The 13,752-nt window shown below is 48.0% G+C and overlaps 2 protein-coding genes and 1 long non-coding RNA gene across 4 annotated transcripts in view; 1 reads left to right on the top strand and 2 right to left on the bottom strand.

The window, feature by feature from the left end:
* LOC129051808 (uncharacterized) overlaps positions 1–11,138 on the top strand; it is a 13,673-nt gene extending 2,535 nt beyond the window's left edge. The window contains exon 2 of the long non-coding RNA XR_008516312.2: positions 10,883–11,138. This is a non-coding gene — a long non-coding RNA (uncharacterized LOC129051808). The remainder of the gene's footprint in view (positions 1–10,882) is intronic.
* ERVK3-1 (endogenous retrovirus group K3 member 1) lies at positions 10,268–13,749 on the bottom strand. The gene is made up of 2 exons (XM_054539228.2): positions 13,456–13,749; positions 10,268–11,170 (listed from the first exon to the last, which is right to left on the bottom strand). Exons 1-2 carry the CDS (start codon positions 13,747–13,749, stop codon positions 11,135–11,137), a joined length of 330 nt encoding a protein of 109 aa, XP_054395203.1. The 3' UTR covers positions 10,268–11,134.
* The window catches only part of ZNF8 (zinc finger protein 8), a 37,109-nt gene continuing 33,624 nt past the window's right edge, over positions 10,268–13,752 (bottom strand). For both annotated transcript variants that reach the window (XR_008516143.2, XR_008516144.2), the window contains exons 6-7: positions 13,722–13,752; positions 10,268–11,170 (exon numbers count right to left, since the gene is read on the bottom strand). The gene's annotated coding sequence lies outside the window, so the exon portion shown is untranslated. The remainder of the gene's footprint in view (positions 11,171–13,721) is intronic.

Genomic DNA, 13,752 nt, shown 5'->3' with positions numbered 1-13,752 from the left:
AGCCTGTGCTCACATCCCCTATTGTTCTCAGACTTTGCCCTGCAGACTGCTAGCAGCTGGAATGAGCATATATTCTTTTCCTTCCACAGATAAATACTGAGCACCCACTATAGGCAGCCAGCACCATTGCAGATTGGATACTGCAATGTTGATAAGCATGGCCTGCCTTTATGGAGGTGATGTTATTGTGTGGGGAGGCAGATGGTAAACAAAGAAGTCATTTTTCTGAGAAGTTGGTATTTAAGCTGAGGCCTGAATAGAGGGAAGAACTCAGGGAGAGTAAGTTCAAGGTAGATGGAACACAAATGCCCACGTCAGGAGGAGGCATGGATGAGGAAGGCTGGCTGGGGTGGATTAAGGGAAGGAGATGGGAGGGGACAAGGACAGAAAAGGCGGGCCTGTGGGGGCAGATCTTGAAGGGCTTGTGAGCCACATACGACTTTGTTTATTTATTTTTTGTAGAGACAATGTCTCACTATGTTGCCTAGGCTGCTTTTGAACTCCTGGCCTCAAGCAATCCTCCTGCCTCAGCCTGTCAAAGTGCTGGGATTACAGGCGTGAGCCACCACACTTGGCTCACATACAGACTTTGATTTCCACCTTGAGAGAACTGGGAGCTATGGGAGGCCTTTGAGCAGAGGAGGGCTGTGCTGTGACTTAGCTCTTCATAGGAATTCTCTGGCTGCTGCAGGAGAAGACTGTCAAGATGAGACTGGAGTCAGGGAGACCAAAGGTGCAATTGCTTTGAGAGTACTGGCACCTGAGGCAGGTAGGTCAGATCAGGGTGGTCAAACAGGGTGGTGTGGTAGAGATGTTGACAAGTGGTCAGATCTGGATCTGTTTTGAAGGTGTATCGGGGTGTTCAATCTTTTGGCTTCCCTAGGCCACATTGGAAGAAGAATTGTCTTGGGCCACACATAAAATATACTAACGATGGCGGATGAGTTTATTAAAAATCACACAAAAAAATCTCATAATGTTTTAAGAAAGTTTATGAATTTGTGTTGGGCTGCATTCAAAGCTGTCCTGGGCCACATACAGCCCGTGGGCTGCGGGTTGGACAAGTTTGGTGTAGATGATAGGGTTGATGGGTTGAACTACAGTGTCCAAGGGGTGAGCAAGGCTGACCCAGGTGCCTGATAGTGCCCTCTGATTATGGGTGGGAGGAGGGTGTATTAGTTTGCTAGTACTGCCATAACAAAATACCACAGATTTGGTGGCTTAAACGATAGTTTAAAGTTTATTTTCTGGGCCAGGCGCAGTGGCTCATGCCTGTAATCCCAGCACTTTGGGAGGCTGAGGGGGGCGGATCATGAGGTCAGGAGATCGAGACCATCCTGGCTAACAAGGTGAAACCCCATCTCTACTAAAAATACAAAAATAAATAAAATAAAATAAAATAAATAAAATAAATAAAAATAAAATAAAATAAATAAAATAAAATAATAAAAATCAGCCGGGCGTGGTGGCGGGTGCCTGTAATCCCAGCTACTAGGGAGGCTGAGGCAGGAGAATGGTGTGAACCCGGGAGGCGGAGTTTGCAGTGAACCGAGATCACACCACTGCACTCCAGCCTGGGTGACAGAGCGAGATTCTGTCTCAAAAAAAAAAAAAAAAATTTATTTTCTGACAGATCTGGAAGTCCCCAAATCAAGGTGTCAACAGGTTTGGTTTCTCTTGAGGCCTCTCTCCTTGGCTTGTAGATGGCTGCCTTCTCACTGTGTCCTCACATGGCATTTCCTCTGTTTGCACATGCCCCTGCTGTCTCTCTCTCCTTACAAGGACACCACTCATGTTGGATTAGGACCCATCCATATCTTCTTTAACCTTAGTTACTTATTTAAAGGTCTTATCTTCAAATACAGTCATATTCTGAGGTATACTGGGAGATAGGACTTCAACATATAAATTTTGGGGGGACACAATTCAGTCCATAATGGGTGAACGGGCAGTGGCATCAGTGTGGGGATACTTAGACCCCTTTTCAGGGAGATTCTAAGGAGGAAACGAGAGAGATAGGGCAGCGGCTGGAGGGGACTCTGGTGTCAGGGAGAGGAAGAAGAGCCCTGGTTGACATTTAATGGGTATAGGGTGACTTGGAAAGCCAATGGAATCTCTCCTCATTGGCTTCTTTTCTGCCTAGATTGTGAGTCTGTGCTGTTAGGCCTGAGAGGGGTCCTGCCCTTTTCATAGCTGAGGCCAGGGTATCCTTGATGCCTTGTACAGGGCTAGGTACTAAGAGTTGGCTGAGGAATGACTGAATGACTGGCAGACCAACAATGTTCCCTTGCCTGGAGCTGCATAGCTGGATTCTCCTCATTCATCTCCTGCACCCACCATGGCACCTGTAGTCCATACTGCAGACCTTGGAAGGCCCTTTCCCTTGGCCACCCCTTTTGTGCTTGTGCTCTGTTCAATCAGCATTCAGGCCTCTGGACTCTCCTGAGTGGATGCTCCTCCTTTCCTCTCTCCCTTTGTCTCTTTCTTATCCTCTCCCCAAATTTCAAACCTTATCTTTTTCAGGGAGTATTCACTTTAATTTGGCAATTGTATCAGCTATTGCTCTGTAACAAACAGCTACGACACCTCTGTGGCCCACAGCAAAAAAAGTGCTTATTTTTGTCATGTGTCTGAGGGTTGGCTGATCTGGGCTGGGCTCAGCTGGGCTTGGCTCTAGGCTGCAGTTTGGGTCCAGGTCTGCTGTATTTGTCTTGCAAGCCTCACAGGAAAAATTCTTCTCATCCTGATGGCAGAGACACAATGGGCTTTAGGCCTGGACTCAGGACTAGCATGCTATCACTTCCACTCAGATTCTGTTGGCCAAACCAAGTCACATGGCCACACCCAAACTGAAGGAATGTGTGGGGACATCGAATTTGCCTTTACTGGGAAGAACCATAAATATGGCCATGGGTGTATATATGCAAGGAGCAGTGAAGAATTGAGCTAGTAATTCAATCCACTACAATAATACTTTTGGTTTCTTTTCTTTCCATGTAGAAAGCCAACAAAATCATTTGTGACCCTGGTTTCTTTCAGTTCAAGGCATGTGGTGATCATGCTGCCTAAGAGTATCTTTGTTTACCTGAAGACCTTGGGCCATGCCAAGTATTTGTCAACAATGTGATTTATGGTGAGGATCTTAGGCCACACTGTAACAGTCTGACCACTAGAGGGGTGGGAGACTAAGTGACTAAAGTCAGTCAGGTGGGCACTCCATGCCCACATGATCATCACCTAGTAAATGTCCTGAACACCAAGGTTTGGGTGAGCTTCCTTGGTTGGTGCTACTCTATATTGTCACTCATTGCTGGGAGAATTGAGCAGTCTTTACAACAGCTGTACCTCCTCTCTTCTGGTGCCCTACGCACCTTTTATCTTTGTGATTTTAATCTGTATCCTTTGATTATAAACGGTAAATGTGAGTATATCAGTTTTCTACATTCCTCTAGTGAATCATCACACCTGAGGATCTTGGGGACCCCCACATAGAGGCCAGCTAGAGGCCAGATCTCAGCCTGACAGCCAGAGAACCCCTGAGCAATGTTACAGGGGAGAGTGGGAACACATGCAGGGCTCCCAGGAAGCATTTAATCAACATCTGGATTGAGCAGTGGCTCCCAGTTACTACTTTGCCTTTGCCTCAAGTCAGCCAAATGGGTCGACTTGCTTCTTCAGGTGGAACCCAATCATTCCATTGTCTCCCATGCTCAGTAGGACTTTATATTCTAGAACTGCCTCCTCAGTTCTAGAATTCCAGTAAATACCTCTGGGCATTGGTAAAAGGGAAGGAAATACTTCTGCCACCTTGGCCTTATCCATTAACTCAAGTATTTTCATCCTGAAAAGTGAGTGCCTTTTAGCTAGGGGCACTGGGCAAGTGATTTAACCTCTCAAAGTCTCAGCTCCCTGATGTATGAAGTGGGAATAAAAATACATCCCAGGCCGGCTAAGAGGATGGAATGGGACAATGTACTTAAAGTGCTTCTAAAGTGCTCAGTAAAGTCTTAACGAACATCATCACTGTCTCAACTAGTTTTAGTGACGTCCTCATGCTGAAGCTGAGGAACACACAAAATTTTCTTTTTAAAGAGCTAGACTCTGTGACACACACTTCAGCATATATATTTTACCTTTTTGGTTCTGGGGAATAAAACCCTAAACCATATGGTCCACCTTAATACAAGGCACAAACAACTGCAAAAGCATCTTTTAAAAATATGTATTTTTTTGGGCGGGCACGGTGGCTCATGCCTGTAATCCCAACACTTTGGGAGGACGAGGTGGGTGGATCATGAGGTCAGGAGTTCAAGATCAGCCTGGCCAAGATGGTGAAACCCCATCTCTACTAAAAATACAAAAAGCTGGGCTCGGTGGCAGGGGCCTGTAATCCCAGCTACTCGGGAGGATGAGCCAGGAAAATCACTTGAACCCGGGAGGCGGAGGTTGGCAGTGAGCCGAGATTGCGCCACTGCACTCTAGCCTGGGCGACAGAGCAAGACTCTGTCTCAAAAAAAAAACACAACAAAAAAACCCAAAACCATTTTTTAAATTTCATTTTTGTCTTGGCAAAAACTGAAATAAAGTCTTCTAGGACTGCTGAGAGGAAACCTGTTCATACCTGTGTGCCTCCTACCACTTGGTTAGCATCCATGGGAACCTAATTAAAGTGGAAGTGGCCATTGTGCCCTTTGATGATTATGGAGAAATATCTCCATGTGACATCTGGAAGACATATCCTAGGCCCACTCCCAGCTTCCTCACCCGCCCCGGTGACCCTGAAGGGAGAAATGTATAATAGGGGCTGCTCACACTGACCCTGAGTTCCTCACACTCACAGTCCCTCTTCACCTGCCACCCCAGTGCAAAGGACAACACACCAAGGATAGATGGGAAGATCTCTGCCACATTTGGCACATGCCCAGTTCACTGACATACAAGAACCAAAGAGTCACTGAGGGCTTTCTGATATCCACTGTATTCACATGGTTTTCCCTGGGAATGAATTCTCTGGTGCTGGGCCAGGAATCTGCTCTGGCTGAAGGCTTTGCCACACTCACAACACTCAAAGGGCTTCTCTCCAGTGAATCCTCTCATGCAGTACAAGAGTTGTGGCCTCCTGGAAGGTTTTCTGACATGTATGGCATATGAATGGTTTGGTACATGCATGCACATGCTGGTGCTGTGTGAGGTGTGTGCAATGGCTGAAAGCCTTGCTGCACACGTTACATATAAAGGGTCATTCCCCAGTGTGTACCTGGTAATGCTTGGTGAGGTGTGACATCTGGATGTAGGACTTGCCACACTCGTTCCACTTGTAGGGCTTCTCCCCATTGTGAGTCCTCTGATGGAGGGCGAGGGATGAGGTTTGCATGAAGGCTCTTCCACAGTCACCACACACGAAGGGCTTCTCTCCCATGTGGACTTGCTCATGCTGGGTGAGAAACTTGCTCTGGCTGAAAGTCTTCCCACATTTTCCACATGCATAAGGATGCTCACCCGTGTGTACCCGCTGGTGTAGGACCAGGGCTGAGGAGTCACCGAATGGCTTCCTTTACTCACCACATATGTACAGCTTCTCACCGCTGTGGATCTTGAGGTGCTGGGTCAGGTAGGACCCCTGGCTGAAGGCCTTTCCACATTCTGCACATACATAGGGCCACTCACCTGTGTGTACCTGCTGGTGCTTGCTGAGGGATGAGCTGTGGCTGAAAGCTTTCCCACATTCCTGACATGCATACAGCTTCTCTCCCGTGTGGCAGCATATGTACTCAGCCAGGGACAAGCTGGGGCTGAATGCCTTGCAGCACACCCGGCACTCGTAGGGCCTCTCACCTGTGTGGGTTCTGTGGCGCGCAAGGAGGGCCGAGAAGCCAGTGAAGGCTTTGCTGCTCTTGGCAGGCAAATGGCTTTTCCCCGGTGTGGAATCACCGGTGCTGTATAAGGTGTGTGCTCTGGCTGAAGGTGCGTCCACACTCACCACACACGTATGGCTTCTCGCCTGTGTGCACACGCTGGTGCTTGGCAAGGGAGGAGCTCTCTCGGAAGCACTTGCCACAGTGGCCACACATGTAGGGCTTCTCGCCCGTGTGGGCGCGCCAGTGCTTGACTAGAGATGAATTCTTGCTGAAGGTACACCCACATTCCTGGCATGCATGTGGCTTCTCACCGGTGTGCTGAACAAGGTGACTGCTCTGTCCAAAAGCCTTGCCACACTCTTTGCACGTACAGGGTCTCTTTTTGTTGGAATCTGCTGATAGCTCACAAGGCATGTGTTCTTGCCAAAGGTATCTTCCCGCCCACTACATGGCAGTACACCCTCCCCAGCGTGGACTCCCTGTGGCTGATTAAGGTCTGGGAAACAGCTGCAGGCCTCCCCACATACACCCTCTCCTTGGCAGGAGCACCCCGATCTAGGACTGAAACACACGTGAGACCGTTTTCCAGAACGTGGTTAGGGGTGGCTTGTGTCTCTGGGGGAGTGCCCTGATACTCAGTAGCAAATGGATGCCAGCTGGAAATTCCTGCCAGGCTCCACTCTCGGCTCTTCTCCCCCTGGCTGAGTGTCACTGCTTGGCAACATCTTTCTGTTGACTGGCCTCCATGCTCCAAGACTTCTCTCAAGCTGCTGGGCCAGAAACCCTGCCTCCGGAGTCTCACTGTCACCTGCCCCCAAGGCAGAGCGCCTTTGCCTGGAGATGGCTGTGCAGCTTGGGTTCCAGGCTCTGAGTCTGAAAAAGCAGCAAAGAAACATACTCAAGGCCCGATCTGAATGTGCACTGCCCTATGACGGGGGATGGACAGAACCTCAGGGGAAGGCGCACCTGTGAGCTGCTGGCCATGGATCTGCAGTCTTGAGATGGGGCTCCTGCAGTTGAAGAAGTAGACAGGGGCTGAGACAGCCTCAGGGGTGACCCAGGGAGGATGCAACCTGGGAGCAAAAGGCCCTGGGCCTGTGGCTGCACTGCATGCCACTGACTGACCATATCCCAGCTCTGGGCCTGTTTCCTAGTTTCCTCACTAAGCTGAGCATGTGTACGTCTGTAAAAAATATACATGTATTTTTGAAAGCACAAAGTTTCACATCTCTGCCTGCCAGTCACTTACCAAACAACCTTTGGTTTAACTTTTCTGTGCCCCAGTTTCCGAACCTGTAAAAGAGGGTAATGATGATAGTTCCCCTTTGATTGGTTGAGAGTACCATCAAAGGTGTTTGCTGAGCAGCCTGACCTGCAGGAGGTGCTCAGGAAAGGGGAGCTGCTGCTGTCATTTGGTGGAAGTGGGTCCCCTTATTTGGCTAGCAGGGCCTGAACACTGCCACACTCCAACACATTGTCCCCACGTTAAGGAACTCAGCATCACACAGCAAGCCCTCGAGAAGCCCACAGCCAGAGGCAGTGTGGGGGCAGCAGCATAGATGGCTGTGGCTGCCTATGGGGACCTAGCCTAGGTCCAGATGAGGTACCCAGATGAGGTGGGGTGTCTGTGTGGACGGCTCCTGTTTTAGAGGCAGGAGTCTGAGGCATAGCTCTTAAGCATCAAATCAGGAAGCCTCTTTCTGTGGAGCCCCAAGCCCAGTGACCCCCTTGCCCTTCCTGGAGTCAGGATCAGAAGCAAGGTGTGCAAGTGGCATGGCTTTAAGCAGCAAAGATGCCATGAGGTGTCCGTGTTCTGTTTCACAGTCTTTCCACAGAGTGATGCCATTCCATCCTCCTGGGCGTCTGTCCCCATCATACTCATCATACCTCATGGCATCTGCTAGCCAGATAAGGGGACCCCCTTCCACCAAATGACAGCAGCAGCTCCCCTTTCCTGAGCACCTCCTGCAGGTCAGGCCACCCAGCAAACACCTTTGGTGGTACTCTCAACCAATCAAAGGGGAGGTATCATTATTACCCTCTTTTACAGGTTGGGAAACTGGGGCACAGAGAAGTTAAACCAAAGGTTGTTTGGTAAAGTGACTGGCAGGCGGAGACGTGAAACTTTGTGCTTTCAAAAATACATATACATGTTTTACAGAAGTACAAGTGCTCAGCTTAGTGAATTTGGTAAATGCATAGCCCTGTGTAACTAGCATTCAAATTAAATTCTAGAATGTTCTGTGAGGATGGAAAAGTTCTGGAGTTGTGCTGTCCAATATGGCACCATCAGTCCCATGTAGCTCCTGAGTACTAGAAACATAGCTGGTGTGATTGGGAAATGGAACTTGTAATTTTATTTAAATTTAATCATAACTACCATATTGGCATATTGGACAGCGCAGGGCTAGGACATTTCAGCACCTTAGACAGCTCCCCCGTAGTAAGTAGCCCTTCCAGGAAAGGTGTCCCAGCCTAATTTTTTTTTTTTTTTTTTTTTTTTAAGATGAAGTTTCCCTCTTTTGTCCAGGCTGGGGTGAAATAGTGCAATCTTGGCTCATTGGAAGCTCTGCCCCCCGGATTCAAGCGCTTCTCCTGCCTCAGCCTCCCGAGTAGCTGGGATTATAGGCACCTGCTGCCATGCCAGGATAATTTTTGTATTTTTAGTAGAGACAGAGTTTTGCCATGTCGGCCAGGCTGGTCTCGAATTCCTGAGCTCAGGTGATCTACCCTCCTTGGCCTCCCAAAGTGCTAGGACTACAGGCATGAGCCACCGCGCCCAGCCTAGCCTCTTCTTGAACTTCATGCAAAATTACGTGCCCTGTTATAGTCTGAGGCCTCAGCTCCATGCTATCAGGCTTCAAGGACAGCAGCCACAGGATAACTCTAGAAGGACTATGTGAGAACAAAGGGAGATGTCAAGTGGGTGAGTGCTCTAAAGAGAGAAAAATTGATCATTCCTGCTGTACTGAATTCAGGTCCTAACAGAGACTCCCAGGAAGAAGGGCAGATGTGGGGCCTTTTGTTCCTTCCCATGAGGCAAGAGTACTGAACAGACTATTTGGGCCCTGATTTGCCCATTACCCACACCTTCCTCCCCATCTTATTCCTAAGCTGAGAATGGCAAGTATGATGGTACAGGCTGTCAGATCTAGGATCAAATATTCACCACTCTCTGCTGTGATTCTGGGCTGCTCACCTCCCTTGGGGTCTGTTTCCTATCTACAAAATGGAACCTCCTGTAAAAAGCTTTTTGCTCATTCATTAATTTAAGGAATGAATTACATTTAACAAAGTTTTGGATTTTATTAATAAAATGTATGGACATGTCTTTTTCTCTTGTTAGATAGGTACCTTTGTAACATCCTTGGTTTTCCCTCTGAGCCTACAAAGCTGACATTTGCTGCTTGTGTGTTGTTTGGTTTTTGAGACAGAGTTTTGCTCGTTGCCCAGGCTGGAGTGCAATGGCACGATCTTGGCTCACCACAATCTCCACCTCTTGGGAACAAGCGATTCACCTGCCTCAGCCTCCCGAGTAGCTGGGATTACAGGCATGCACCACCACGCCCAGCTAATTTTTTGTATTTTTAGTAGAGACAGGGTTTCCCCATGTTGGCCAGGCTGGTCTCATACTCCTGACCTCAGGCCTGCCTCAGCCTCCCAAAACGCTGGGATTACAGGTTTTACAAGAGTTTGCCAACCATACTCTGATGGCCTGGGCAGTGATGGAGGGTTTAAAGAGAGGGGTGGCCTCACCAGTCAGGGGTAAAAGACCCTCTCTACCCAATGCTGAGTGGAGAGTGATGAAGGGGGCAATAGGAGGCAGGAGAACCATGAGGAGGTAGTGGCGTAGAGCAGGCTGAGGAAGGCAGGGCAGTGGAATAAAGGCAGCAGAAGCAGGGTGTTTTAGAGGGATATCTGGTTTCTGAAAACATCTAGCCCTGTACCTGCCTCCTGTACCATTGTGACTGCCACCCCACCATCTACCTCACTTGGCACCTCAGGCTCCATCACCTCACCCTCTGCTCTGTCTCCACATTGCTTGGCCTCAGCAGCTACAGGGTAGGAGGCACCTGAGGTCTCAGTCCTGGGCAGAGGTCCCAGGTTGTTAGTGACTCTTGCAGAGACAGGTTTGTTTCCAGGGCCACTGCCGCCTTCTCTTTGATCCTACACACCAGTGTGGCTCTAGGCTCTGGGCTTTGACTTCAGGGACCCAGGCCTGGGATTCTGGAAAATGAAGTATGGCTAATGAGCACAGGCAGCAAGGAGCGGGTGTGGTCATGGCCATGCACACAGGCGCTCCTCGGACAGACAGATAACACCCAGGCCAGGCTCTTCACAAGCCTAGGTCCCACCCATGGCCGCCCCTTCCCAAATTAAAAATATACATCCACACAAACACCTGTACATGAATTTTCACAGCAGTAGCATTTATAATATCAGAAGAGTTGGAAACAACCCCAATGTCTATGAACTATTGAGTAAACAAACTGTGGTATATCCATACAATGCAATATTATTCAGCCATAAAGAGGAATGAAAAACTGATACATGCTACAACACGGATGAACTCTGAAAACATGTTCAGTGGTAAAAAGCCAGACACAAGAAACCACATATCATATGACTCCATTTATATGAAGTGTCCAGAAGAGGTAAATCTAGACACATAACGTGGATTAGTGGTTGCCAGAGGCTGGAGGAAGAGCGAATAGGCAGTGATGATAAGGAGTATAACGGATATTCACACACCTGAGGTCACACCTGCACATACAGGTGGCATCAACACATGCAGGACTGTCACGGTTACTTCTGGACAGAACGAAGGAGGACGAATGCAGAAATGAGACAAAGACAAAAGGATCTATTTGAAAGAAGGGGTCAGGGGGCTCCTTGATTCTAGGGAACAGGCCTGAGCTTTTACAGCCCTTCGTATTTATTAGGTAGAGTGAATAGGGAGGAAGGTATAACTGTCGGTCAGCTATTTAACACAGGCCCACATGATTCCTTTCTTTGTTCAACAGGTTCTGGATGTTCCTGTGGATAACCTCAAGGAGCACGGGACCTGGGACATGACTGCCCCCAGCATTCCTTCTGGCGGCAGACACAGTTTGTCAGTTTGCCAACATCCTGCTTTCATGAGAACAGTTTGCTGTTTGCTCATAGAGCCTCCAGTGGTATACTGAGTTGGTCACGACCCTCATTCCTTCGGCCTCCAACATCTCCCTTTTGTTTTTGCATTAATTGAATAAAGGTAATTTCAGGCTGTGCAGCTTTCAATTGCCGGTTGGTGGTTCACCCGATCCTATAGACTATGAACAAAAAAACAGAGATATAACAACATTATTCTTTTAATTATTATAAAAGAGACATAGAAGTTATGTTTAAGATAGGTCCAAGGGTTGAGGCCTTTTTTTTTTTTTTTTTGAGACAGAGTCTCGCTCTGTCGCCCAGACTGGAGTGCAGTGGCACCATCTTGGCTCACTGCAAGCTCCGCCTCCCGAGTTCACGTCATTCTCCCACCTCAGCCTCCCAATTAGCTGGGACTACAGGCGCCCGCCACCACACCCGGCTAATTTTTTTGTATTTTTAGTAGAGATGGGGTTTCATCGTGTTAGCCAGGATGGTCTCGATCTCCTGACCTCGTGATCCACCTGCCTCGGCCTCCCAAAGTGCTGGGATTATAGGCGTGAGCCACCGTGCCCGGCCAGGGTTGAGGCTTTCTAAGCCCTGCTGGAATTCTGTTTAAGCTTCTAAAAAGGGCTTTTATTTTTGAGTTTGCTTATTCAAGTTAAGAATTTTACTCTGTTAAGGTACTGATATCAAAAGTAATATTGGATGTAAAAGCTCCCTGCAAATGAGCTTTTACAAGGTTCCATGGATATTCACTTTGGTTCTATTCCAAACTGGTCACACAGTTCAATCATACATGAGTATGATTGAAATGACAGTGCAATTGCTGCTGCAATTGCAAACTTTGTACCTGCTTTCCCAGCCACAGAACAGTAGTCTTTAACATTGCTACCTTTGTTTGTAATTCGGTATTAATTTTATTTTGAAGCATCCATGCCTGGTTGGCTGTACATGTCCAATTTTCTACATATTAGGCTGTTTGAATAGAACTATGTAGTGCTACTGAGGACACTACAACCGAGGTTATTAGTGTGACTAAGGAGATTACAGTAAAAATTACTATGTTTAAGGCTTTACGTGCACGATGAGTGAGCTGGGTAAAAAGGAGCTTTACAAAATGTAAAGCAGGGGTGGCAGCCCAAGGTTTGCACAAATTGACAAGGATCCATAATCCAGGGATACGACCCAGAATTATTAGAGTGGATATGTTGTGTGTTTGTATTGTGCTATGATTGAGGCAGTGATACAGTTGACAAGAGTCACAAGTCAATTGGGTGATGTTTACATGGAGTTGGTACTTCTTAGATGCTAGAAAAACATAGGGATTAAAAACACAAACCGGCCGGGCGTGGTGGCTAACGCCTGTAATTCCAGCACTTTGGGAAGCCAAGGCAGGTGGATCATGAGGTCAGGAGTTCAAGAGCAGCCTGGCCAAGATGGTGAAATCCCATTTCTACTAAAAATACACAAAACAAAAAAATAGCCTGGCATGGTGGCAGGCGCCTGTCATCCCAGCTACTCCGGAGGCTGAGGCAGACAATTGCTTGAACCCAGGAGGCAGAGGTTGCAGTGACCTGAGATTGCGCCACTGCACTCCAGCCTGGGCAACAGAGCGAGACTCCATCTCAAACAGTAACAACAAAAAAACCCCACAAACCGTAAATTGAGTGGTAATATTTTTTACAAAGGTGATATTAAAACTGTGTTGAGTAATATTACTATTGTTGGATAATGTTCTGACCCAGATGCTGTTATTCATAAATGGGAGTGTTGCCTTCCATATTGATTCCTGAATTGGGCCTCTTTTTCCTAGATGATGTCACTGAGGTAAGGGCGGGCTAAAGCCTGTCCTGTACCAAGCAAGTTGTGCAGCCAACTGGGGGACTGAATCCCAGTGTGATGTGACAAAGAGGTGTTGAAGGTCCACCACCAGTGCCAGTGACATTTGTGCCAAGAGGTCTGATTTTCGTCTCTCCCCTCTAAATGGCCACGGGGACCCCAGTCAATGTTTCCCATTAACATAGACTGTTGTCTGGCCAAGGGGCCAAGACACTGGGTCCAAGGAGGGGGATGAGAAATATCAAAGGGAGCCCATTCCATATAATCAATACAATTTGAGTGATGGGGCCGGGAGTGATTGGTGAACACACCAGTAACATTAATGGAGCTGAGGCCTAATAAATACACAATTTTTCCATGGTGACTTAACCATGCCTGAGATTGGAGTGCAAGACAGCTGCAGTTGAGTGACATATCCGTGGTGACACATAAAGGGAGTCCTTCCAATGGGCCGGTGTAATTGATGCTATTGCTCTGTGTCAGAGGGAGTTAGGGGTCCTGGTGCCCACACTCCCTGATCATAATATATCTCAGGAGGAGTGTCACTCCAGAGTACCAGTCATACTACCGGTGGGTTAGGAACATATGCCCAATATGTTTTTGCCTCTACACAGGGGAAACATACCGCACAGGACACTACAGCTAGCATGGCCAAGAACATGGAGTCAGGGGTTTTTGCCTGACCCTGGCGCTCCAGTAGTTTCTCAGCTTCCTGTGTGGTTTTCTTGATCTGTCCCCATGTTATGGGGTTGGATGTCATTGTGACTCCGGTCGGCCCTTGTTCTGTCTTTGCATTCAGATTCCGCTGGCTCATGGCTCGTACTGGAGGTAACAGGCCCACGGTTGAATACCATGGATCCCTCCGGTCTCCCGTTCCATGGTCACACACACCTGGAGGGCATCCACACGGTTTGTCCATCTC

This window comes from Pongo abelii, chromosome 20, assembly GCF_028885655.2.
Source record: "Pongo abelii isolate AG06213 chromosome 20, NHGRI_mPonAbe1-v2.0_pri, whole genome shotgun sequence".
In the NCBI taxonomy this organism is placed as follows: domain Eukaryota; kingdom Metazoa; phylum Chordata; class Mammalia; order Primates; family Hominidae; genus Pongo; species Pongo abelii.
Note: the sequence above shows the minus strand (reverse complement) of the source record. Positions and strands in the feature narration are given on the sequence as shown.